General features: G+C 45.0%; 2 protein-coding genes and 2 long non-coding RNA genes across 17 annotated transcripts in view; 3 read left to right on the forward strand and 1 right to left on the reverse strand.

The window, feature by feature from the left end:
- LOC125155769 (uncharacterized) overlaps positions 1 to 8,878 on the forward strand; it is a 31,822-nt gene extending 22,944 nt beyond the window's left edge. Inside the window, exon 4 of one of the 3 annotated variants that reach the window (XR_007148341.1) lies at positions 8,797 to 8,878. This is a non-coding gene — a long non-coding RNA (uncharacterized LOC125155769). The remainder of the gene's footprint in view (positions 1 to 8,796) is intronic. The other 2 variants (XR_007148340.1, XR_007148342.1) reach the window with 2 other exon arrangements.
- LOC125155768 (translation initiation factor IF-2-like) lies at positions 4,240 to 24,184 on the reverse strand. Of its 10 annotated transcripts, XR_007148338.1 has the most exons (6): positions 24,172 to 24,184; positions 16,536 to 16,539; positions 11,445 to 14,970; positions 10,856 to 11,191; positions 5,994 to 6,109; positions 4,240 to 5,225 (listed from the first exon to the last, which is right to left on the reverse strand). XR_007148338.1 is itself a non-coding variant. In XM_047841382.1 (4 exons), the coding sequence occupies exons 1-2, from the start codon at positions 17,162 to 17,164 to the stop codon at positions 11,163 to 11,165; spliced, it is 612 nt and encodes a 203-aa protein (XP_047697338.1). In that variant the 3' UTR covers positions 4,240 to 5,225; positions 5,994 to 6,109; positions 10,856 to 11,162. The 10 variants fall into 10 exon arrangements, 7 of the variants coding, with proteins under 7 accessions (XP_047697338.1, XP_047697339.1, XP_047697336.1 ...); XR_007148337.1 differs by lacking the exons at positions 16,536 to 16,539; positions 24,172 to 24,184 and having other exon boundaries at positions 11,445 to 16,469; XM_047841382.1 differs by lacking the exons at positions 11,445 to 14,970; positions 16,536 to 16,539; positions 24,172 to 24,184 and adding an exon at positions 16,582 to 17,164.
- Positions 8,888 to 12,605, forward strand: LOC125155770 (uncharacterized). Its single transcript, XR_007148343.1, has 3 exons — positions 8,888 to 8,970; positions 9,504 to 9,609; positions 12,526 to 12,605. It is a non-coding gene; the product is annotated as an uncharacterized LOC125155770 (long non-coding RNA).
- Positions 17,269 to 25,296, forward strand: part of PTPN14 (protein tyrosine phosphatase non-receptor type 14) — a 177,940-nt gene continuing 169,912 nt past the window's right edge. For 2 of the 3 annotated variants that reach the window (XM_047841372.1, XM_047841377.1), the window contains exon 1: positions 17,269 to 17,433. The gene's annotated coding sequence lies outside the window, so the exon portion shown is untranslated. Of the gene's footprint in view, positions 17,434 to 17,648; positions 17,668 to 25,296 lie in introns of those variants that run through there. The other variant, XM_047841376.1, reaches the window with a different exon arrangement.

Raw genomic sequence — 25,296 nt, forward strand, 5'->3', positions numbered from 1 at the left:
GGAAAGTTTATGTACTAACTTACTTTGGGGGGATTTTAGAAATATTTTGTATTCATAAACCATTTTTTGTATTTTACCCATAGAATACCTCAGTACTTACGTAGACTTCTGTACTGGTGTTTGAGGATTGAAAGGTGATTTATGACTGATATGTCCATAAAAAGCCAGAGGCACAGTAACCGTGGTTCTAGAACCACAAGAAGTCTACTTGTTTGGTTCCTAGAGCATTGGTCCCAACCACTATTCTTCAAAATAGGCTTGAGGAAAGGGGCACGTGATGGAACCAGGAACTTCTAAAGCCAGTGACGTAGCAGCAGACTTGTCTCAGGAAAATCAAAGAATCGTACAATTTTAGAGTTAAAAGAGACTTTAGGCCAATTCACCTTAATGTATAGTCTGGAAAACAAGGACCTATAAGTGAATTCTAGAGTCATAAGCCCAGTTTATTATACAGTTTGTAATAATGTCACTCATGCCTGACCTCAAGCTCAGATCCTAAATTAGGTGTAAATCTGTGTAAATATTTTTTAAATTCTTATTTATTTTGACAGAGAGAGAGTACATGCACACGCGCAAGCAGGGGAGGGGCAGAGCGGTGGTGGGAGGGAGAGAATCTCAAGCAGGCTCCATGCTGTCAGCGCAGAGCCTGGCACAGGGATCGATATCATGAACCATAAGATCATGACCTGAGCTGAAATCAAGAGTCAGATGCTTAACCAATTGAGCCACCTAGGCACCCCTAAATTTGTGTAAATATCAAACTCATATTATAATCAATACTGATGCACATAATATAAAATGAGTCAATGGTTATAGCCTTGGTGATTTACCTTGAGTAAGAAACAATCCCCAAATATATTTATTTCACGAGTTTGGAGTTTTTTATATTAGGTTTCCTCCAAAGTGAATCCCTGCTGAACTACTCTAATGAAATCCCACTTTAGTACAAAAAATATGTCACTTTTGGGGCACCTGGGTGGCTCAGTCGGTTAAGCATCCGACTTTGGCTCAGGTCGTGATCCTGCGGTCCGTGAGTTCGAGCCCTGCGTCGGGTTCTGTGCTGATAGCTTAGAGCCTGGAGTCTGTTTCAGATTCTGTGTCTCCCTCTCTCTGACCCTCCCCTGTTCATGCTCTGTCTCTCTCTGTCTCAAAAATAAATAAATGTTTAAAAAATAAATAAATAAATAAATAAATAAATAAACGTTAAAAAAAATATATATATATATGTCACTTGCTCCCGTTACAAACTCTTGCTGAGACCTTGGTGAGCTCACCATGTGTCACATGGTGAGACCAGAGCCATGTTTTCCAACAGCCCAGGCACAGCTATCAATAGGTGGAGTGGAGGGTCTCTTGTACCTGAATCGTAAATCCCTATCCTGCCAATTTTTTGCAACTCACCTGTTTCTGTGTACTTTTGAGGAAATTGATAGTTTTATGTGGCCATATATTAATATTTACTTTCTTGATAACAGAATTTGGTTAAGAAATGGCTAATTCTCCATAAGTGTAGAGAGTTTTCTCAAATTATTTTTCTAGAGTACTTGCTTCCTACAATAAAATTGGGAGCAATGGCTTCACTGGCTGCAAATCGGTAAAAGTGAGTATCAGTCGTATGTAAAAGACACATACAGATGTAACTAACTTTATAGAGCAGCTCTTTACATAGATTAAAATGTTTTGTTCCTTATTATAGTACTGGTGTTTTCCCTTTGTATGATTTTCAGATCCTAGGAAGTTTGAAGTTAGAATCCTTCTGTGGCCTTCATTCACAGTTTGTAGAGTGAAGTGCTATTTTAGCCAGAAATGATATTTTCATGTGCCTACTAAGGCTTGTTTTCTTAAATCCCAATCCTGTTTTCATGATTTGATTATGCCATAACAGTTTTTGAGGCTTTATGCCAAATATCATTTAGTTTGAATGATTCTTTTTTAAATGAAAGAATACAGGAAAATGTGGTAATAATGTTCTTTCAAGAAAACAAGTTACTGAACATTCTCCCCATATTCTATTATTTAAAAAACTACACCACCCATCTTTATCAAAGAGCATGTATTCATCCAAAATGCTGTCGTTAGTTAGAGGAAGGTATTGAAAGATGGCAACAAAGACCTATTTTGGTCTAAATATGGAAGGTGTCTTCCTCAACCGTGTATTCTCAGCACTTAGCAAACAATAGGGGATTATTAAATACTTTTGAGATAATGTTAAGATCAACTATGTGCACAGGAAATAATTAACATTAATTCATCTGCCTATAGTCTATAAGAAATAGATTGGATTTAGCACAAATGCAATCATATAAGTGTTCATAAGGAGTTTGTAGAAAAACTGGGTAGAAAAGATGCTCTCTTTAATTGGAAAAGTATCATAAAAATATTCCGTTGACTTGATAGAACATATGGAGCTGGCTGGGCAGATGGGTGGGAGTAGGTGGTTCCTGGCATGTGGAAGGGCCCCACAAGTCCATCTTCCTGCTCCTTGTCAGAAGAGAAATAATGATATACACACTAAGTGTTTCTCTCTGTTTTTAAATAAGGTTCATCTAGTTATGATACTTGGTCTCTATTTATATTTTTATGCTTTCTGAGCTTTCTGTTCTCCTCTTTCCTGGACAAGTCTACTGTGATGAACTTATCAACTATTTTAATGGAATAATTCTAGGTGACACAAATGGTGTAAAAAAAAACTGAATTGAGAGGATTGGTCAGTTCTTTTGCTGCCCTCTCCAGGGCTTACCTCAAGATTTGGGTCTCCTGATGTCCAATCCAGATCATGGACCATGGGGTGTGTGCATGTGTAGGCATTTAAAAACCTCCATATAAATTTAATAAAATTTTAAAAATTAAAATCAACAGTCCTGTTCACATTTTAAAGGAGCCTTTGGTTATAGTTACTTGTTTTTTAAAATTTTTTTTTTTTTTAAAGTTTATTTATTTTTGGGACAGAGAGAGACAGAGCATGAATGGGGGAGGGGCAGAGAGAGAGGGAGACACAGAATTGGAAACAGGCTCCAGGCTCTGAGCCATCAGCCCAGAGCCTGACGCGGGGCTCGAACTCACGGACCGCGAGATCGTGACCTGGCTGAAGTCGGACGCTTAACCGACTGCACCACCCAGGCGCCCCTATAGTTACTTGTTTTTAGTGAAGATTCCTTCCACCCAATCTAGAACAAATTTTTTTCCTAAATTTGAGATTTTTATATTATATTATCTCCAAAGTGAGGTACCTTTGAACTTGCTTTGCTGGGTCCAAATCTCAAATTTAGTGCAGGTGAAAATGTCATTTTCTCCCCTATGTTGTTAACTATTCGGCCTATGTACTTCCAGACTTAAAAAAAAATCTTGTGTATGTGTTGCCCCAAATGTAGGATGACTCACAGTCAGCATTTTGTAGCAACTAATGCTTAATCTTGGCTTTTTCTTGCACTTAAGGGGAAAAAAAATTCAAAACACACAAAACTTTTGTCTGCATCAGTACAGAATTAAAGTGATTATCTCTGGGGAGTGTTAAAATGGAAGTGGGAGGATGTGAAAACAGATAATCTTCCTTTTAATCAAATACTTCAATATTGTTTGAAATGAGAACAGATGATTTTTGTAATATATCCATTTTTAAACTTTTAATTATTATTCACTTTTCAACCTCGTTATTTCATATTCATACAAAATTAACCAGGATAGTGTGACAAACTCCCGTATACCTGTGGCTCAGCCTCAATAATGGTCAACTCGTTGACAGTCTTGTTTTATGCACATTCCATTTCCCACCTCTGTGTTACGGGAAACAAAATCAGATATTACATTTCAACCACAGATATTTCTTTATTTTTTAATTTTTATTTACTTTAGAGAGAGAGAGCGTACGAGTCGGGGAGAGGGGCAGAGGGAGAGAGACAGAATCCCAAGCAGGCTCCACACTCAGCACGGAGCTTGACACCGGGTGGGATCTATAACCCTGGGATCGTGACCTGAGCCAAAGTCAAGAGTTGGACACGCAACTGACTGAGCCACCCAGGTGCCCCTGTAGATATTTCAATATATGTTTCTAAAAGAAGAGGACGCTTGGGGTGCCTGGGTGCCTCAGTCGGTCGACCTTCTGCCTCTGGCCTCAGGTCATGATCTCGAGGTTCGTGGGTTTGAGCCCCACGTCAGGATCTGTGTGAGGGCTCAGAGCCTGGAGCCTGCTTCCGATTCTGTGTCTCCCTCTCTCTCTGCCCCTCCCCTGCTTGCTCTCTGTCTCTTTCTCAAATAATGAACATTTTTAAAAAATATAAAAGAAGAGGACTCTTTATTTTTAACATAGACACAATACCAGTTATCATATCTAAAATATTTTACAATAATTCATTAATGTCTAATCAGTGTTCAAATGTCTTCATAAATGGCATAAACAGCTTTTTGTTTGAGTTTACTTAAATCAGGATACAAATAAGGTCACATGTTGTGATAGTTGATACATCTTTTAAGTCTTTTTTAATCTGTAAACTTACCCCTAATTCATTCCCTTATTGTTGAGATGTATTTGTTTTTAAAGAAAAATTTCATCTAGAGTTTTCCATACCTCACATTTTGCTGACTGCTTCTCTTGAGGTCTGTTTGAACATATTCCTGGGCTCTTGTATTTTTTTTATAATTGATAGCTGGTAGCTTAATCTATTCTAGCAGTTTGATCAGATTCAGGTTATCTCTTTCAAAGCAAGATAGTGATAGTTTAGTGTCTCTTTTTTGTGACGTTAGCAACCACTGAAGCTCATGCCTTGATCCTACTTTATCCAAGGTGGAAAAATGATGGTATTCTAATATCATCTAATGATGATTTTATCATCCCTTCTATTTGTTATCTAGGATATTTCTATAATGAAAAAAACCTCCTCATCTGCTACTTGATTTTCCGTGGTATAATTTCTTAGCGAAAACAAGATGGTTTCTTTCCGTCCCTCTGTTTATCATTTTTCAAAATAATGAGTTGGTTTTAGTGGTGACTAATTATTTTTCTCATATCATTTGACAAACAGTTGAAATGTTACAACTAATTGCCATTATCATCCTTCTAGACGCTAAAATGGACCCATCTTTAGCCACTGAGAGTCTCTTCAAGGTGGTTCCTGAATCCTTTGATGATGACTCTAGTGTTCTTTTGATTGCTTTCTTGTATATTTCTTTCCTCAGACCTGGAGTCCACCATTTCTCTAAGGAGCCAGATTCCATTTAGTGGAAAATACCTGGAATGAAATAATTGTTTTAGTTGGATGTATACTTCGACCCAATCATCTGTCAGCAAACCCTGAGTGTTGGGATTAAAACACAGATTTGGAGTAAAAAAAAAAAAAAAAAAGACTAGGGTTTGAATCCCATCACTTGCCAGCTTGGTGATCTTAGAAAATTTACAGGGCTGTAATGTGCAGCAACACAGCAAAGCAGCAGAGGCTAGAAGCACGGCGGCCCCGGTATTCTCTCCTGCACAGATGCCATAGGAAAGGATGAACCTGACAGCTGTTCTCAGCAATGAGTCCCAGAAACTCCTGAGGTGGATAGAGGTTGATTCTGTCCACGGGCAGGGAAAGTAGCCAGGGGTAGGGAAGGCCTAGGGTCACAAATAGGGACCAGGTTTGGGGGACAATGTTTTAGTTCTGCCCTTTCATCATCCCTGTATTGCCCTAGGCAGATTTCCCCCTTCCTTTTGGTGATGATTGTAGGGGCAGGGTATCAGGGGACAGGCCAGAAGCAGTGGGTAACCACAAGGCAGAGCTCTGACCTGGTAGAGTGATGAGCAGATGGCAAGGAGTATAGCTGGTCTGACCAGTCCCCAAGAACTCCCCTCCACACACACACACACACCCCTGCTCTCACCCTCCTGTGGGCATCTGCTTGTAATACAGAGTGGCTGCCTCCAATAAAAGATTATTCAGAGGTTCTTTGGAGACCAGGTGAGCACAGTGCCATGTGTCTCCCACAAAGGCACATGGCAGCCAGCACACACACCGATTCACCTGGAGAAGCACAGTCTTGCTAGATGTCTGCCCCTCTCCACGGGTGCATTTTCCTAATCAAGGCAGCTCGATGTCCGGAAGGGGCAAGGATGGGCTCAGAGGGCAGGTTCTGAGAGCTGCAAGTTGGGAGGACAACAAATGGAATAACTTATACCGGAGAAGGCAGAACTCATGAAAAAACAGGAAAAGAAGTAAAAGCCAGAGTAATAAATATGCTTAAAGAAATGAGAGAATTTACTGGGAACAGAAAGTGAGAATAAGCAGTTGAGTAAAAGAATTAGAAATATTAAGAAGTAGTTCTGCCAGACAGAGGCAAAGAGTACTGTATGATATCATTTATATGTGGACTCCAGAAAGAAAGAAAGAAAGAAAGAAAGAAAGAAAGAAAGAAAGAAAAGGAGAAAAGGAGAAAAAGAGAAAAAGTTAAACTCAAAGAAACAAAGGGTAGAACAGTGGTTGCCAGGGGCCGGGGGCTGGGGAAAATAGGGAGAGGTTGTAAAAGAGTACAAACTTCCAGGGCTCATGGGTGGCTCAGTCAGTTAAGCGTCTGACTTTGGCTCAGGTCATGATTTTGTGGTTCATGGGTTCGAACCCTGCGTCGGGTTCTGTGCTGACAGCTCAGAGCCTAGAGCCTGGTTTGGATTCTGTGTCTCCCTCTCTCTCAGCCCCTCCCCCACTCACGCTCTGTCTCTGTCTCTCTCTCTCTCTCAAAAATAAATAAACACTAAAAAAAAATTTAAAAAACACTCCAAAAATAATAGTAATAAGTATCTAGTAAATATGTGAGCTGGAAGATTAGGCCAAGGAGTTTTGCCTGGAGGCACTGCAAAAGGACAGGGTAAAGAATGGAAAAGAAATTTGGAGAATCAGACATGTGTCCAAGTCCATTTGGTAGGGACACCAGAAGAACAAAAGGAAATGGAAGGAGGCCAATAGTTCAAGCAATAATGACCAAGAATTTCCTAATGTCACACAGTGAGTGAGTGGCAAAGCCAGGAGGTCAGGCCAGGCAAGCTAGCTGGAGCACATACTCTGGACGACTATTTACTGCCGTGGGTCTACTCTATCAGCTGCCAGTCTGGAGGAGGAGGAGAATGAAGTTGGGCATAGGACATAAAGAGGGGACGAATACACAGTAAGCAGAAGAGAGCCTGTGCATGAACTGAGGGAGACGGTGTGGCAGGAGCTGGGGAGAAGTCTGGATGCCTCAACTCAATGCCACTGAGGTCTTTAAAAACAAGCATCGAAACCCCCCAAAACACAGAAACCACAATCTAAAAATAACAACAAAAACAGACAAGTCACTTCCTCTCTCTAATCCTCAATTTCTTCATCTATAGATGGCAGACAGTAACTCCCACGTCATAGGGCTGTTGTAAAGATGAAATCATAGAATATAGGTAGGATTCTGAGCACAGAAAACAATGGCGTATACTGACATAAAATAATACAATTTCTTATTTAACAATTCAATAAATACTTGTTGAAGATCTATGCTCCAGGCAGTGGAATACAAAACAGACAAAAATCTTTGAAGCTATGGAATTTCTGGGGTAGAAGGTGGGGTGGGGGGGAAGGAAAAAGGCAATACACGTAAATAGATAACAATGTGAGGCACTGTGAGTGCTAATAACGAAATTAGAGCAGGGTAAAGGAATAGAAAATGGTGTTGTGAAGAGGTACTATTTTGGCAGGATGGCTGGGAAAGGTCTATGGAAGGAATAAGGTGAGTGAACGAGGCAGGAAGCATCTGGAGGAGTGGAGTTCTTGGTGGCAGTAACAGCAAGTGCAAAGGTCCTGAGGTCGGAGAGTACTCGGCATGTTCAAGGAATGGCAGAATGCGGATACCCTGCTTGGGAGCAGAGTGAGCCAGGGAATAGCAGTTGGAAATTAGGTCAGAGAGGTAGCCAGTGGCCAGATCATTTGGGTCTTCATCCATCACTAACAATTCAGCTTCTCTTTCATTATTTGAAAACTTTGTCTTTGCGTACTCCACTAAATCGGAGGTGCCGACCGTGGAAGGGAGCCTTCTTATTTAGCAAATTCTTTCCAGCCTCTATGATTTAGTATGGTGGAAGACACCTCTGCCTTCTAGTTGAGCAGAAGACACCTCAAAATTGAGCTTCCTGGGCAATTGCCTTCTCCCTGCTGGCCACAGGAAGTATCTTTTGATCCACAGTGGTCATTCCAAACCAGTCCTCTAATTGCCCTTGTCCAGGTCTGTGGGAATTACTCAGAAATGTTTGAAGTCCCAGAGCCAGGCACACTCTGAGTCACCCCTTAGTCTAGGGGAGGTGGCCAGGAAGCAGCCAGGATTAGGACAGGTTTTGATTTAGTGCTGTTGGATTCTCTTACACAGCCCTGCCCATACCCGAGGGTAACCCTATCTCACCCCTGCAGGCTGAGGTGCCCATGTACTTTAGAAAGGCATCCTAAACATGACCCGATCCTTCCCTCCCCCAGCGAAGGTTGTTCCTTTTCACTAATCACAGCAGAAGATTCCTTTCATCTCCCATACCTCTCAGAGCACGAGTGTTCTGGCCACAGCTGCCCATGTCAGAAACCAATGCACCCTGTTCTTGTTTTCCTTTCCAGTCATCTCTGGATTTGTAATCCGTCTGGAAGGCTGTCCATTTCTCACCTCCATAAATCTGGTAGCGCAGTTTGCATTATTACCTGCCGACAACTTCTTCTAGGTGTTTAGATTGTATTTAAAAAAGCACGCCCAGAACTAAGGAGATGAAGGAAAAATAAACTAAGGAATTGCTGCCTATGTGGGGTTATATTTAAATTTGTCATCTAGGACTTCTGGAAGGAGAAGAGTCAGTGGCCCATAAGATGGTAACCGAGCTTTCTTACGTTGCACACTGTCCCAGAGGTTTGGTGCAGCTATCAACGTTAACACACAGAGACAGTGTCAGGAAGAGAGCCATATCTGGACTGGCCCCTTGATTCTGAACACCATAATTATGAGAAGGTAAATACAGACCCTTTAGCTCCAAAGGTTTTTTTTCTGAGGTTGGTGGAAAGGACTCAAAAATGTACATCGTGAAGATGGGAATCTGTTGACCTTTTTTACTCAGAAATGTGGGGCTGGCTTGACTTAGTGTAATAATGTGCTTCACCATCACTCTCCTTATCTCTTGTGAACAATAATTTCAAGATTTCACTCAGAATTTCTCTATCCCAGTAATTCTTAGCAACCTGGCACTTATTCCCACTAGCATGCCACAAAATGGCCTCAGGCAGACATTCTGAAGAAGCTTAGACGGGGATAATTATAGCTTCGTGTACCTGCCCTCACGCAGCTCAGTGGAGGTGTTGATGGCTCCTTGGTCAGCCATGACAAATTCTATAGCTGGGTACCTCCCTAAGAGCTGGGCCAGGTAGGAATAGAAGCGGGAAGAAAAACAGTGCAGCTCAGTTCACGGAGGAGAGAATCACAACTAACTATTCTGAGAAATTAGGGTATTGGTATTTCTGACCTTCTGAGATGGCTGTCACGAACAGAAATGACTCGACACTCCCAGAAGGCGTGACTTCGTGCCAGTCCAAAGCAACCTCTTGTGTGCCGGAGGAACCATGGACCTGACTTGCTACTTCTGACTCCACGCAGGTGAGAACATCAACTCATGGGCGTCTCGGGGACTAATGAAATAAGCAGTAGCAAGGTATTAAAGTTCTTCGAAAGGATTTGCTGTCTGATCTTAGAGCAGCAGCATCCATTTCCTCTTTTGCTGGGAACACTCAGATAAACGTGGGAAAGGAAGGACTTGAAATAACTGGAGACGTAAACTCTGGATATGTGTCTTCTCGGTAGCACAATTTATTATTGGCCAAGTAGGGCTGTCCCCTGGGGAACCACTGTAAGGGGGGGAGTTTAGAACACACTCTATCCTGCCGATGTTTTTATGTCCCCTGTTTTTACTATCCCATTTAATTTCGGCCACCTGACTCACAGTGGTACTTAAAAAACTCTGCAGCAACATAATAGAATAAAATGAACGTGAACTTCAGAAGTAGAGATGAGGAGGCCTGAATCTTGGTTCTACCATTCACTTAGGTACTTGATGTTTTAGTACATATCTAAGTACAAGGTACTTAATGTCTTGAGGTCTCAGTTTATTTCTCTGGGAGACAAGAAGAAACACTAACCTGAATGTGTTAGTCTGCCCAGGCTGCCATAACAAAATACTACGGACTGTGTGGCTTAAACAACAGAAATTGATTTTCTCACAGTGCTGGAGGCTGGAAGTCCAAGGTTAAGGTGCTGTCAGGGTTAATTTCTGGCGAGGCCTCTCTCCTTCTTTCTTGCTATGTCCTCATGTGGCCTTTCCTCTGTGCATGCACAGAAACAAGGGCTCTGGTATCTCTTCCTCCTGTTAGAAGGATACCAGTCCTACTGGATAAGGGTCTCACCCTTATGACCACATTTAACCTTTAAAAAAATTTTTTTTAATGTTTATTTTTGAGAGAGAGACAGAGAGAGACAGAGAGAGACAGACAGAGACAGACAGAGAGAGAGAGACAGATCCGAAGCAGGCTCCAGGCTCTGAGCTGTCAGCACAGAGCCTGACATGGGGCTCGAACCCATAACCATATCATGACCTGAGCCGAAGTCGGACACTCAGCTGACTTAACCTTAATTATCTCCACAAAGGCCTGATTTTCAAATACGATCATATTGGGGGTTAGGACTTCAACATATGAATTTTGGAGGAACACAGTTCAGTTCATGACACTCAAACACTGTCACAAGGATTATTTCAGATTATATATACACAGGACCTAGCCTTGTTCCTACAGCATAGTAAGTGCTCAATGGATATTGATTCCCTTACCTTCCACCCTGTGTCACTTACCTCCCTAGTGGGTCGCTTTCTTCTCTACACATGAGAAGCTGGATTTGGCCCTTTGCATAGATGGAATAGATAGTTACAGAGTGAACAGAGGGATTCCCAAGACTTGAGTTTGGTAAAAAATTTCTCCCTTCCCTCATTGGTGTGGTTTCCAGTTGTAGGCCTCCTTTTCCCAGCTACTGTCTCCATTCTGGGAACTGTCCTTTCCAAACGAAGGGCTGGGTCCAGTCACAGCAGCCTGTTCCTTCTCCAACGCCCTGGTTTGACATCTCAAGCCACGTTCTTTCTCCTGAGAATCTGGATATGAGATTCAGTCCCTGCTGAAGGACAGAAACCAGCCTGCAGATACAGAACAAGGTTGATGATGTTGGTAGGTACCATAATTGAGAGCTCAGTGTGTGTCAGGTACCGTTCTAAGAGTTTTTCACATGTTGACTAATTTAATCATCACCACAACTCTACGAAGTAGATATGTTCATCATTTCCCCCTTTTTACATCACTTCCCTTTTTGAGGAAATTCAGGTGTGAGAGTATTTGCCCAGGGTCACATAGCTATTAAGTCTGGACACAGGCAAGTGTAGAGGATCTTACCTCCAGACAGAAAAGCAGAGTATCCTCGCGGTTCTTTGGTCTTGCCCTTCTTTCTCACGGATTCCATGACATGTTTCGGTATCTTGCCAATGAATTCCTTTTTTGCTTTAACAGTCTGAAGTGGGGTTTTGTTCTTAAACCAAGGGAACTTGTGTTAAGACGGTGGCCCTGGCCTATTAGATCTGTTGCACTCAACATTAGAGGATGTTTTTGAGATTAACAACCATAGATAAGTGACTATGGAAAACGGTTTGTTAATGATTCAATTCCATTACAAAGTTTAAAATTGGTTAAATCACAATGAAGAAGGTCTCCTAGAAGAGATTACGGGAGCAGTAAAAGCCTCCTTTTCCGGAAAACACATGATTTTAAGCAGTAACGATGGGGTAAGCTCATCACTAGCAGTGTGCCCTACAGAGGACGTGGTGATTTGATGTGTGTGTGCATATGCCAGTGTGTTGGGAGAGAAGTTGTGTGTTTTCTATCAAGCCTGGAAAAGCTGGAAGGCAATGTTGGGGCTGAGGGAGGTGAGGAAAGGTGAGCCAGGTGAATACGATCGGAGAGCTTGTGCCTTTAAGGTATGATTCAAAGGGTGTTTGCAACCCAAGGCGAAATTAGTACAGAAGGATAATGAATACATTGAAATTGGTGAGATACTTAATACTGCCTAGGTTTTATTTCCTTTAAATCTTGCTGAAAGTACCAATTATGCAGGTGCATTACTCTTTCTAGAGTGTTCTTGATTAATACATACTGCTAGTGCATTGACTTTTTAAAGAGTAACCAACTGGCTGAATCATGTACATTTTCGTTGGAAAAACTAGTGATGTGCCTAGAGCGAGTCTGCCTGATGTCCAGATAGCTAGCTGACATCATTGCCCAGTGGTCAACTGTAGCCGCCAGAAGAGCTGGCAAAGCGTCTCAGGACACTGATTCGCCTTTCTCCTCCCAGCCTGAAAAAAGTACAACCTCAAAATGTTTGTGTTTGACATTCTTTCCAGAAGGAAGTAACAAGGAAATAATTCACTTGTGGCTTAGGTTGACTGGCATGGAAATGGAGGCTCTTTCTCCTTTGGCTCAGGTCAGGGAGTAGTCAGTCCCTGTGGGAGGCAGAGCGCCTTCTGCTGAAGAATGGGCAAAGGAAAGAGAAATGAAATGGAGAGGAAATGGCCAGAGAGGAGGATGCGTCAGGAGCGGGAGAGTTGAAACATTAGGACACATGACGAAATGGAGACACTGTGTGACATGAAAGGATGCAGGTAATGCCAAACCTCCAGACTACAGAGCAAACCCAAATAAACAGTGTACTCTTTCATCTAATCTGTGCCTCCATAAGTCTCTCATCATTTTCCCAACATTTGAGAAGAATGTGACTTCCTGGCTTAGTCAACCTTGGGAAAGGCTGGGGTGGGGGCCCTTCTCTTACTCAAACGAAAAGCCTCAAAGATGCAACCAGGAGGGAAGAAGGGCTCAGTCTTCTGCGTCAGAAATGATTCTTCCAAAGCAGGTACCACGAAACTATCTCTAAAGGGAGAATGCGCAGTGCCCTGGTCACCACATTGCACAACTCCAGAGAATGCCATTCACACTCCAGACTATTTTAGCTCATGGAGTGGCATTGGGTACTATACTCGTGGCTGTACACAACAACTCTGCAGAATCATGTAGCTTTAAAAAAAAATCACCAGATAACAAGAAGTTCATATTGTAGTCAATTCGCTAATTTGTTTTCATTAATAAGGAGCTCTGAATGCACACAACGATTAAAGCACTCTTAAATTTCATCCTTCCAAAGTGTTCTCTTTCTTCCCTTCTCATGCTTAACATGTTTTTGTGTTAATAATCTAGACTTATTTTGTTATATTTGTGCTGTTAAGTCAGTGGTTCTGAATTAAAGGGGGCTGGTATAACGGAATTACTTCGGAAATGTTTTCAAAAACATCAACAGGAGAATGGATAAGCAAAGTGATATGTACACACACATATACACACACACACAGTGTAATTCCAGTCATGAAGTTTGAGAACTAGCAAAACTACTCTATAGTGACAGAAGTTAGCCTGGAGAGGTGATACAGACTGAGAGGTCACACAAGGGAAATTTTTGTGGTGATGGACATTTTCTGTATCTTGGGTCTGGACGGTGGTCCCATGGATGCATCCATATAAAAAAAATCGTCAAACTGTACATACAATGAAGGTCGTGCTTTTTATTGAATGTGAAAATGTTCTCAATAAAATACTGTCTAAAAATATGAGTTACACACATACACCGACCCAAGCTTCCACCCTGAACTCAGGGACTAAGATGAATGAAATATGGGGAGCAGGGGATACAGACCAGCATTATGTATTTTTAAAAAGCTCCCCATTGTTATTTCCCACCATTACTATCAGCTTCCAAATATTCTTTTAGGATAAAAACAAATACATGAATAATATATAGGACTTTAACATTTGTGGAAGAACGCTGGAGATCATAAGCATTTTCCCGCAATAGTTTGCTTACTTTCCTGTCCTCTTTGATTGAGGAACTTGTTTTGTTTTGCTTTGAGTGATTTCAATGTTTCTGAAGGTGTACAATTAATAAATTAATGGGAGGAAAAATTGGAGATAGGAAGAATCATGAGGGCCCATGAGATTCTGCCTGTATTTAGAGTCTGAATCAGGTTTACAACAAGTTGAAATATTTGGGGGGATATTTAATATTGACAAGTTCCTAAAACTGCAAAGTTTTCAAGTAAACCTGTCACGATGTATTTGGGACCTGTGCTATCAACTATCCTGTTCATTCTGATGCATATTAAGGAGATTTGAGTGTGATGCAGATTTAGGAAGTGTTTTTTTTTTTTTCTTTTTTAAAAGTAGCTTGTGACTGACTAGCTTTTCTATAGTTATTCAAAGAATGAAAGGCTTTTTTTCACTTCACATTGGACTATTTAAAAAATATTCTGGGGTGCCTGGGTGGCTCAGTGGGTTGAGCGTCTGGTTTCAGCTCAGGTTATGATCTCACAGTTCATGAGTTTGAGCCCCGTGGAGGGCTCTGTGCTGAAAGCTCAGATCCTGTCTCCCTCTCTCTGCCCCTTCCCCACTCACGCTCTCTCTCTCTCTCAAAAATAAACATGAAAAAAATATTCTTACTTGTGTATTGCTTTTCTGTGATCTATTCTAAAGACAGAAATATGGCTGGTCGGATGTACTTCATGGGTTTCTAAATTAATAATATATTTTTTTAATTTTTAGAAGTAAAATTATTTAAATGGAGTCTGCAGGCTTAGTGCTAAATCTTAGTGTGTGGGTTGTGTGTGTGTGTGTGTGTATGTGTGTATTTTGCCTGTGAACACCCCGCAACACCCCCCACATTCATTCTGATTCCGAAGGCAGTGTGAAAACAGTTCTCTCCCTGAGACCTTCTGGCTTTATCACTTAGCTTCCTCCATAGGCATGCGGTCTGCCTGGAGGACCATACATTCATTCAAGGTCAGAACCGGGAAAGACCTCAGAGATGAAGTAATTCAACCAAACTCTGACCTCCATGTCACACTCCACTTAAAAAATAAACTTAGGCCTCGGGGTGAAGTGGCTTGTTCAGGGTCACCTGGCTGGTCAGAGGCAGAACCAGAATCGTATGTCTACATGCAACCTTTGTGCCTCCATACCACCGCTGTCTCGGCATTCTGTCCTCAGAGTTTGGTATCACAGAGGGGCAATGCACAAGTGCCATTTCTTTTCCTCCAAGACCCCAAGAGGCCTCTCCTCTGTATCACTTTGAGAGCCTGCAGGGATTTACTTATTTTTAATGTGAATCCTATGTTGGTGAAATTTTGAAGAGTGTAAGAGCTTGCAATTTTGGGGCCAGACAAGGGTCCATTATCCTAGTTCACTCGCTGTTGTGAACCTTGGTGAGACAGGTGATTTCTTCACTCCTCGCTTTTCTCGTCTAGGAAATGGGGTAATCACACGGGGGGGGGGCACATACAGTACTTTTCATACTTCCTGGAGCACAGCAAAGCGTTCGGAAATTTTCTTTGGAAATCTAGCAAGTCCATACTGAAGCCATCCAGCTATCTCCTTGAAAGTTTGAGAAACTGACTTCAATTTTCTTCAGCCTTTTCCTTCCGCCCCTGTGTGGAGGCTTCTTGACTTCACTGTTCCGGCGGTTGGCAAATACTCAGAGAAGTCAAGTCACCACAAATTTGTACATGATGAGCACAGTAGGTTTTGCTTTTTAGTTCCCAGTTCTCTTCCCTGAGAGCTCCGGATTTTTGTATGAGATGTGGGACACTGAAGCAATCTGGGACATCTTCTGTGACAACGACTCCAAGGACCCTTTTCAACCTAAGAAAGGGCTAAAGGATTGGGTTTTGAGTCCTGGTAAGAGAACAGACCCCTAAGACATATTTTTGGTAACGCAAAGGACCACGGAAAAGTAGACGATACTAAGAAAACGATTTTTACAGCTACAAGAGCCAAGGCTTTCAGGAGCTGGGAGGCTCCATCACCCCTTGGGTCATGAGCAGGGCTGGTCCTAAACCCAGATTCCCTCGCCAGGCTGGGTGCTTTTACCATCACGGCCGCTGCGTCGCGTTAACCCCACCTCTGAAAGTGCTAAGGAAGTTCCCTCCCAGTGCCCACCCAGGCGGGGAGGGGCAAGGCTGGGGCACGGAAAGAACCGGGGAAACGACGTATTCCAGCTCCCAGCACACAGAAAACTGCTTGCGCGATTCGGCGCGTGGGGAGAAGCGGGGGGGGGGGGGAGTTAGACGCCAGATCCAGGACGCAGAGACTCCCGGTGCGCTGGGGAGAGACCTGGAGATTGCATGCTCGGGAAGCCACCTTCCTTTCCCCTGGTCTGTCTCCCCTTGTGCAGTGGCTGCCTGGGGACGCCCCGCTCGGAGGGTTTCTCCCAGATGAGACGTCCCGTCCCTGCCCACGGTCGGGGCCCGCGAGTGGCCGCCCCTGCCCCGCCCCTGCGGTTTCCGAAGGTCTAAGGGGGATTTTTGTTCCCCCCTTCCCGCCCCCGTCCCTGCCTCCGCCAGGAGCGGCGCTAGGTCGTGCCGGCTGCGGTCGCTTTTCCTTCTCCACTCCCACGTCTCTGACTCCAGGGTTTCACCCGGCCTCCCTCCTCAGCCCTCACCTTTAAACAGTTCCCCAAGCCACCGCTCCAAAAGTGCGCGACTGCTCCCGGGCCTGCACACGGAGCTCCTGCCGCCCGGCATTCCTCGGATTCCAGCGCTGTGACGTCCCCGAGGCCGGCTCGCCTCCAGCCCGGGAGCTCGGGCTCCAAGTTTCGGCGCTCCCCCGCGCGGACGCCCCCCCCCCCGCCGCCCCGCCGCGCGCGCCTCTCGGGCGCATTCCTCCCCGCCCCCGGCCGCGCGCCCCGCGCTCCCTCCGCCTCCGGCCCCCTGCGCCGCCGCCCGGCCCGGGGGTGGGGGGAGCCACGGCCGCCGGCGCCTGCTCCGTCCCCTCCCATCGCACGGCCCCTTCCTCCCTCCTCTCCCGGCCGCTCGCATTTCCTGCCGCCCGGGCTCTCGCGGCCCCGGAAAGTTCTGCCCAACTTTTTCTCCCCCCGCCCCGAGCGAGCGGGCGCAGCCGGCGCAGTCCGGGGGCAGGTTGCCGCGCTCCTCCTCGCTCCGCTGCCCGCCCTCCCGGCTCCGGTCCTCGGGGAGCCGCAGACACCCGGTGGTCGCGGTCTGTCCCTCCCCTCCCACCTCACCCATCCTCCGCGGCCTCCTGGCCCCGGCCCCCCTCCGGCGGGACAGACAACCCCGTGCCTAGGTGGCTCTCCTTTTCTCCTTGTCGGTGCGCCGGGATCGCGGCGGAAACCTCCCTCCCCTTTCGCCTCCTCCGGCTCCTTCCCTCCGCCCCTCCTCCGCCAGCCACTGGAATCAATTCCTTAGGGAATTGGGGCTCCGCCGCCGCCGCCACCGCCGCGGACGACAGCCTTTCCGCGCGGGACTCCGGGGCACCGACGGGGCCATGTAAGCAGGTAAGCGCCGTCTGCGGCGCGGGAAGTCGGGCCCGAGGTTGGGGGCCGCCAGGGCGCTCCGGGCGTCCGGCCGACGGCGGGGACCAACGCCGGCAGCGCCAGCTCGCGATCGGCGGCCCGGGACGCTGGCAGAGCGGTGGGGGGCGCGAGGTGGCCGGGCCGCAGGCGTCTTCTGTCCCGGTGGGAGCTGCCTGACCTGAGGCGCACGTCTGGTCTGGGCAGTGAAGGTGGAAGGTGAGCGCTGTCTGGAGAGAGTTTGCGGTTAAACCCACACCGTCGCCCCCCTCCTTCCCGTTCCCTCCTGCTTTTTGGGAACCGAGAAAGGGCCTGGAAAGGCAGCTGGAGAGACCCGAGCGGTGGGAGCCGGAAGATGAGAGAAGAACGACGTCGCTCTGGCTCCGGCGGGAGAGGAACGCTGCTCCCCGGCCCCACTCCGCTCCCCGCCTGCCCAGGGGGGACGGGATCTTGGGAGGCAGAGGAGTTTTTATGCGCTCCCACTAGGCCCCAGCCTTGCCACCAAACTCCTGGCCTTCTTGGCCCCTACTCGGGTGGTCGGGCTGGCTCGTAGGGACAAAACCTGGGGCCACATAATTTCAGAACAGGTCTGCACCTCAAACTTTCAAAGTTCTGAGTATGAACAAGTTCTGAGGGTGTTGTTCATAAGTCTCTCCTCTCTCCCGGGCATGACCCCTAAATCTGGGTTTTGAATACTTGTTAGTTTTACACCTTTCTGAGGGAGTAGGGAGATAGTGGTCCCCCTACCTAGCATTCCCTAACACTTCCTTCTGTTCCTGTCCCCCCACCCCCCAACCCCACCTACAAATCAAGGAGATTGTGGGGTTTGGGCTTCAGTCTGTCCAGGAACTGGCCGTTGCAGGCTCTTTGTGAAGGCGAGGAATCTCTAGACTGCAGGCTGAATATAGGGTTACAGGGTTTCCAGCAATGAGTTAATTTCTTAAAATGGCCTAGTTCACCCATTCATTCAACAAACCTAGCATTGAGCTTCTAGACTGTGCTAGGGAAACAGGATACAAAGGTAGTTCAGCAAGCTGTAACTGCAGCCTCCTGGAGGAAACCCACAGGCTGATAAGAATTATAGTGTAGTGAGGGAGAGGTGTTTTGAGAGTCAGAGAAGGCTTGGTTCTGTTGATGAGGGGGTGAGGTGTGCCCCGAGTTTACAGGGTTACAGTGGTGCTTACCTGTAGGAGTGATGAGGAGGGTGCATTCCAGGAAGAAGCAGCAGCTTGTGCAAAGTGAGAGTCATCCAGAAAAGGAGTTCAAAAAGCTGACTATTTGAACTAGAGATCATAGCCCCAGCTCTTTGGGGTGTGATAGATAGATAGATTGATAGATAGATATCAGAAATTAAACTAGAAGCATGTTACCCTCTTATGAGTCTCTCTTTTTGGACACCCTTCCATGCCTTGCTGTTTCCACAAGCAGCAGTTTTGCGACCATCAACATTTTAATTGGCACTAATTGGCCTGTGCCTGTTTTCATTAGAATGGTACTTGATTCCCTTTTAAAGAGCCACTTGACAGCAGTAGGTGATAATACTGCAACTTTACAGAACCTTGCATTAAAGCCGCTTATCTTTTGGTGACGGGGTTAAAAGCTTGTGCCACGGAAATGATAGCCTTAATGAGTGGGGGCTGAGCGACATGATGCTCTTCTGCCTGATCTAAATGGGTGGCCGCGAGGTGCAGAAGGAGCCCATGTACGTGTCATGTGTGTGTTACAGTTTTTCTCTCCATTGAAACGCCATTATTGCTTTAGCACAGTCGTAAGGATTAGTTTTTCTTTCTCGGAAACTTTACAAGAACAGGAGTATCTTCGGGCAAGTTGGGGTATAGCCTGATGGTCCAGGATTCAGCAGATCCTGCCTAGAGGGTTCCTCACTGTACCGTAGCACTCTGTACGTGGGTTGCCTTTCAAGGGTGCCTCTTCCCTGGGCTGAAGTGGGACCGTACCAGTTTTCAGAGTGGCTGAGTCCTGGCTGACGTGGCAGAGCTGAGAGAGTACAGTTTGGAGTGTTTATCCAAGCCCCTCCACAAACACCTTCTCTTATCTCAAGAACAGCCCCTTGACAGGAGTTTTACTGGAGGTGTGGGACCTGCACCACAGACATGGCTGAGGGGAAGCCCTTTCTTGCCAATCCCCGTACTTGCCCGCCTTCCGTCATTGGTTTAAACACAGTTATTATTCACACTTTAGTTATTCAGGGGTGTGTGCCCTGTGTGGGCCGGACAGCTCGAATGGAAAGAGAACAGTTAGACGGTTTTACTATGGAAGAACCTAAATAATTCAGAGAAAAATCAGAATTTTTAGGAGGGTTGCTGTCTGTCCTGAATGGATGGGCCAGGGGTCAAGAACTATGGAGATTTTTTTTTTTTTTTCTCCAGAGAAGCAAACATAAACCCTTTGATTGTACAGTGTAGCCCACCTGGGTTCCATATTCTTGTTGTTTTTCACTTGCTATGCTGCCTTTGGATTTCTTAGTCACCAGTGGTTGTGTAGGATTGGAACCCATTTTATGCCTCAGCTCTGTGCTGTGCACTTTGTTAGAGATAAGGCAAGGGAAAGAGATAAGATGAAATACTTAATTAGCCAATTAAATCATTACTGCTTGGGCTGATTAAAAAAGAACGAGGGAAAACAAGTTTTGGTAATGAGGAGATTGAAACCGATGTTTGAAATAAGATCTCCCCTTACTGATTTAATTTACCCTGCCCTGTCTGAACCCCCTGGAGTGCTGCTTCTTCTTTCTTTCTTTTCTTTTTTTTTAAAGTATTTATTTATTTAGAGCATGGTGGGGAGGGGGGCAGGCAGCAGAGAGAGGAAGAGAGAGAATCCCAAGCAGGCTCTGCACTGTCTGCACAGAGCCCGATGTGGGGTTCAATCTCATGAACCATGAGATCATGACCTGAACAGAAATCAAGATGACTGAGCCACACAGCACCACCCCCCCCCCCAGTGCTTCCTGAGCAGTCCAAGGGGTGTGTACCAAGTTCTACAGCTTTCCTGTCTATCAGTGTGCTGGATGGAGTAGGGGATCCAGCTTTGGGAGTTTGAAATGTAGCTAGGTTTGAATTCCAGCTCCGCCTCTTTTCAGCTGGGTAACATTGGCCAAACTTTGCAGCCCTTTGGAGTGCCGTTCTTTCATCTACAAGGTGGGGCCAGTGGTAACTGACTTGCCAGGGTATTTGTGAATTCAGTGCGATGCTCTATGTTCCCTTCCTGACGTAGTGACTTGCACAGAGTAGGTGTTGGGTCAAGGATGGCTATTTATATGTTTGAGGAGTTATATGTGGCCATGAATGTGCTCTTTGTGTCATTTTTTTTTTCCAGCAGCCTGAGTTCACATGCATGCCAACATACACATAAAGCTTTGTCTTTGACCTTTTATTTTCTTTCTTTCTTTTTTTTTTTTTTTTTTTTTTTTTGGTCTGTTGGCTCAAAGCAAATGTGTTGGCTGGCAGCTTTCATGTGGCCCCTTATATAGGAGGAGGTTGAGAATTGCATGATCAGACAGTAGGGAAGCTTGGGAAGGAAAAGCCACTTAGAGAAGGGCAGGGAAAAGAATCCTTTTCCCTGTATACCACTTACGAAAACAAGGGTCCGGTGTTAATGTAAAGATCCTTGTATTTCTAATGTTGGGGTCCAGTTAATTAAAGAATGTTGAGAACAAATCTGCCTGCCTTTATTTTAGCAAGAATGCAGAAGCTAGCCAATCTTCACAAAGGAGTGTCTTTGCAGCCTTGATTTCTTTCCTTCTTTGAAGCCCAAATATAGAGTCAACTGCAACACCTCTAGTGTAATGCCAGCTCAGGTCTCTTGAACTTTAATGTTGCCTTTCATCTGAGAAGCCTAAAGTATTTGACAAACATTAACTCATTGATCTTCATATCAACCTCCCAACAGGAGGGACTGTTAGAAGAAAGGAACAGCTTGGAAAACATCAGTAGAGCAGGTTTGTGGCGTGTAATACGTGGTCCTGAAGCAGAATGGGTTGTTATAGCCAAGAATTGGTTAAATCCCCAGTGTGGATGGATTGCATGTAGGCCAGAAGGTCATGAGAGTGAGTACCCCATTGAGAGGTCAGGGGGAGAAAGCCCAGGAAAAATGCAGGTCTGGCTGGGATTTTTGCGCCAGGAGGGGAGGGGAAGTCCACGTTGCCCAGACCAGCCATGCCTTTGCCATGCATTACATGCACATTGATTATAAAAATAATCTCTGATTTATTTATAATTCTGAATGAAAGGATATGAGGCAATGCTTGTAGATGAGGGTTTAGAGCATCTCTGGATAAAAGGTAATAGTGAGTCCTTGTGGGCTAGGGGTGGTTATACATCTTAGTTGGATTATAAATGGCAATTGACATTGTTTTAATTTCCTTTCCCTTTTTCTTGTTGGTTCTGTATTTCTTGGCTTGGTTTTGTCTTTGTCTGACCTGTTTCAATGTCCTTGCTTCTGGACAAAAACATACTGTGGCCATTGTTAGATCAATTTTGTGCGTAAAGTTTGGTAACGTGGGTAATTTAGCTTAGTTCCTTAGAGGACTAAATTAGGTCCTGCTCAAAGGTTTCGTCCTGAGCCTGGTTGGTTAGCTTGACCCAGAGGGCTGTTGCATATCCAGAGATCCTGTAACCCTAGGTGGCCATCCCCTAAATGCTTGATGTTGGGAGGCGTCTGATGAGAAAATGAGAAAGAGATCGGCTGATGGTGTGGCATCCTCTGACGAGCAGAATATCTTCTTCACATTTGTGATGTTTGAAATTTTAGTACTGAACCACATTACTAAATTAGGAAGCTTTATTGTGTGGGCCACTTGCTTTGATCTAATTTGCCTTACAAACTTTTAGCTCACAGGGAAAACTCCCTCGGTGTTGGAAATTAGCAAAAGTTCCTAATGCTTTATCCTTTACTTACACTTAATTTCCTCAAGTCTTTAGAAATCTATTTCCTGGGAATTCTTTTTTTCACACTCCTTTCCACTCAAGTAATTGGGGCATTAGCTAAGGCAGTAGTAGATCTGAAACTCCAGTGGGCACCAGAATCACCCGGAGGGCTTGTTAAAACACAGATTGCTATTCTCCATGCCCACTCCAGCTTCTAGAAGAGGCAGTAGGTCTGGGGTGGGGTTTAAGAATTTGTGTTTCTAAGGAACTCCCATGATGCTAACAGCCCTGGTCCTTGACCAGCTGCATCTTGAGAATCACAGAGCTAAGGAGTCCGTCCAGCCCTGTCCTCAGGCTCATAGTCACTTAAGATTTTTACCATACTGGTTTGAATGGTCCTGTTGCTGGTAGTCTGTGGGCTCTGGAGAGGCCTGGAGTCACTTAACAACCACTTAGCCCCAGTCCGGCCCAGGAGAGCATGAACGACGTGTTTCCATTTCGGTGGATCTGCTTGGTTCTCATCGCCAATCCAGACCCCCCTCTGCTTGGTTTCCATCAGTTTGGTTTACCTGGTGCTTCTATGTCTCTGGGCATCCAAATTCCACGTGTGTCAAACTGAACAGCATCTGTGACCCTGCCATCTGTTGAGTTAGCTGCCGAAAGCCAGCGTTTGGAGTTCTCTAAAACACCACGCTCTTAGCACCCCTCAACTTCTGCTTGTAAACCCCAATAATGAACCTTATCTGTCCTTTGACCCTTAGAATTTGCATCTCCAAAATATCTTCACTTTGCTCCCGTCCCTCCATCCCCACTGCCTCTTGGGATCATGCAAGAGCTTCAGAGGTTGCCTTTCATAAATCCTTCATCTACTCTTTCCTTTCCCAAAGAGGTTTTTTTTTTTTAAACAAAACAAAACAAGTATTTAAATTCTCTTGATTCTTATTACCTGTGTGATGAGGCTTCTTTACCCTATGACTACCTTCCCATTACCATCTGCCGTGCCTTCTCTCTGTGCTAGCGACCTGAGACTTGGTGACGGTTAATTCCCCTCTTCTTCGTCATACTCTCACCCGACTGACCTCTCCCCTTTCCTACCTGTGTGGCCCCTATGCATTCCACTAGAGCCTCACCTTCCCTGACATTCCTTCCCACCACCGGTTAGGCATTCCTTTCTTTATAGTCCTAACGCACTTTGCACTTACCTGTGTTGGCAAGTTGTGTCTCATCATATTATATGTGTTTGTCTCCTTGTCTCCTCTACTGAGTTACAAGCTTCTCCACCAGGAACCCCATTTAGTTGGTTCAGAACCAGAATCTCCATCCTATGTGGATGTAGGACACCAGTCGCCATGGCTTACCTGTATTGCTGCTGATTCCATCCCAGCATTCATAGCACTTGAAATGATTTTATTAAATTTTTCAGTGACCCTGTGAAGTGGGTACAATTATTCTTTCTATTGTTCAGAGGATGGGATGAGGTTTTATTACTTATTCTCTGATAGGACGTTCAGTGCTCTGGGAAAGTGACATCATGTTAATGACTGTATGTGATTTTAAATTTTTTTTTTTCAACGTTTATTTATTTTTGGGACAGAGAGAGACAGAGCATGAACGGGGGAGGGGCAGAGAGAGAGGGAGACACAGAATCGGAAACAGGCTCCAGGCTCTGAGCCATCATCAGCCCAGAGCCCGACGAGGGGCTCGAACTCCCGGACCGCGAGATCGTGACCTGGCTGAAGTCGGACGCTTAACCGACTGCGCCACCCAGGCGCCCCTGTATGTGATTTTAAAAATTAAACAGGCATCAGTTCATACACATGATATACATCAGTATCTATACATTATACACATCTTACTTGTTACTTAAGGAGATGAGTCACATCCCTAAGCTGTTTCCTGAAGTTATTGATGCTCTGGTTCTTAAGAACCTGGTTATTTTGCTTTCCTTGGAAACTTTTGAAGATGTGATCATTTTTTCCCCTCATTTTTCAAACCCAGGGATGAAAGAAGTGTACATATCACACAAGTGGGAACATGGGGAGGTTAAGGCATAAAACAAAATTGTTTTTGCAGGTTTAGGTACATTTATTAGAATATGCTTCACTTCCTTGCTATGCATTTTGTACCTGATATTAAAGAGGAAGAGGCAGAATTACTCATTATTCAACCTCTGAGTTTGTAGTTTTTATTTTTATTTATTTATTTATTTATTTATTAAAAAAATTTTTTTTAACGTTTATTTATTTTTGAGACAGAGAGACAGCATGAACGGGGGAGGGTCAGAGAGAGGGAGACACAGAATCTGAAACAGGCTCCAGGCTCTGAGCTGTCAGCACAGAGCCCGACATGGGGCTCGAACTCACGGACCGCGAGATCATGACCTGAGCCGAAGTCGGCCGCTTAACCGACTGAGTCACCCAGGCGCCCCTGAGTTTGTAGTTTTTAAAATGCGAGAGAGACTCTCTGACACTGTCACAGCAGAATTGCCAGCCTCCCTGCCTTTAGCCAAGACAGCCTGTCCTGCATGTAGAACTGTCGTAAGTAGCAATGGTATCTTTGATATTATCCCCCGAATCACAGGATTGGCTGTTGCCATCATGTTAGTTCCCGAGTAAGAGGGATTAAGGCAGATTTCATGGTCGTGAAAGTGAAATTGATTATGAATTACGTATACACACGATACACACGTCATCTTGATATTTGAGGTTCTCCATGAATAATCCCCCAAATGGTCTTCTGATATCTTTAGATTTATGTCCCACTGTTCGCCGGGGTTCTGTCGAGCTGCAGCTGCTTCCTGAACAGGCCCAATAATTTCTTCCACCTATGGTTATGCTGTTGCCCTGCCCAGGAATCCTCACACTCAGCATTGCCTGTCAAAACCATCCCTTGAGACTCGCCACCCTGGGCAGCCTACCCCGAGCTCATTCCCGGGTCAGGTCCTCCTGCCCCAGTGCTCCTGGCA

This window comes from Prionailurus viverrinus, chromosome F1 (genome assembly GCF_022837055.1).
Source record: "Prionailurus viverrinus isolate Anna chromosome F1, UM_Priviv_1.0, whole genome shotgun sequence".
Lineage (NCBI taxonomy): Eukaryota > Metazoa > Chordata > Mammalia > Carnivora > Felidae > Prionailurus > Prionailurus viverrinus.

Coding starts and splice junctions, on each gene's coding strand:
- LOC125155768 (XM_047841380.1), bottom strand. CDS start 17,164: ATGGGTGAGGTGGGAGGGGAGGGACAGACCGCGACCACCGGGTGTCTG. Junction 6,110..16,581: donor GCTTGGGGAACTGTTTAAAG/GTGAGGGCTGAG, acceptor CCCAACTTGCAG/CTCTCAGAACCTGCCCTCTG.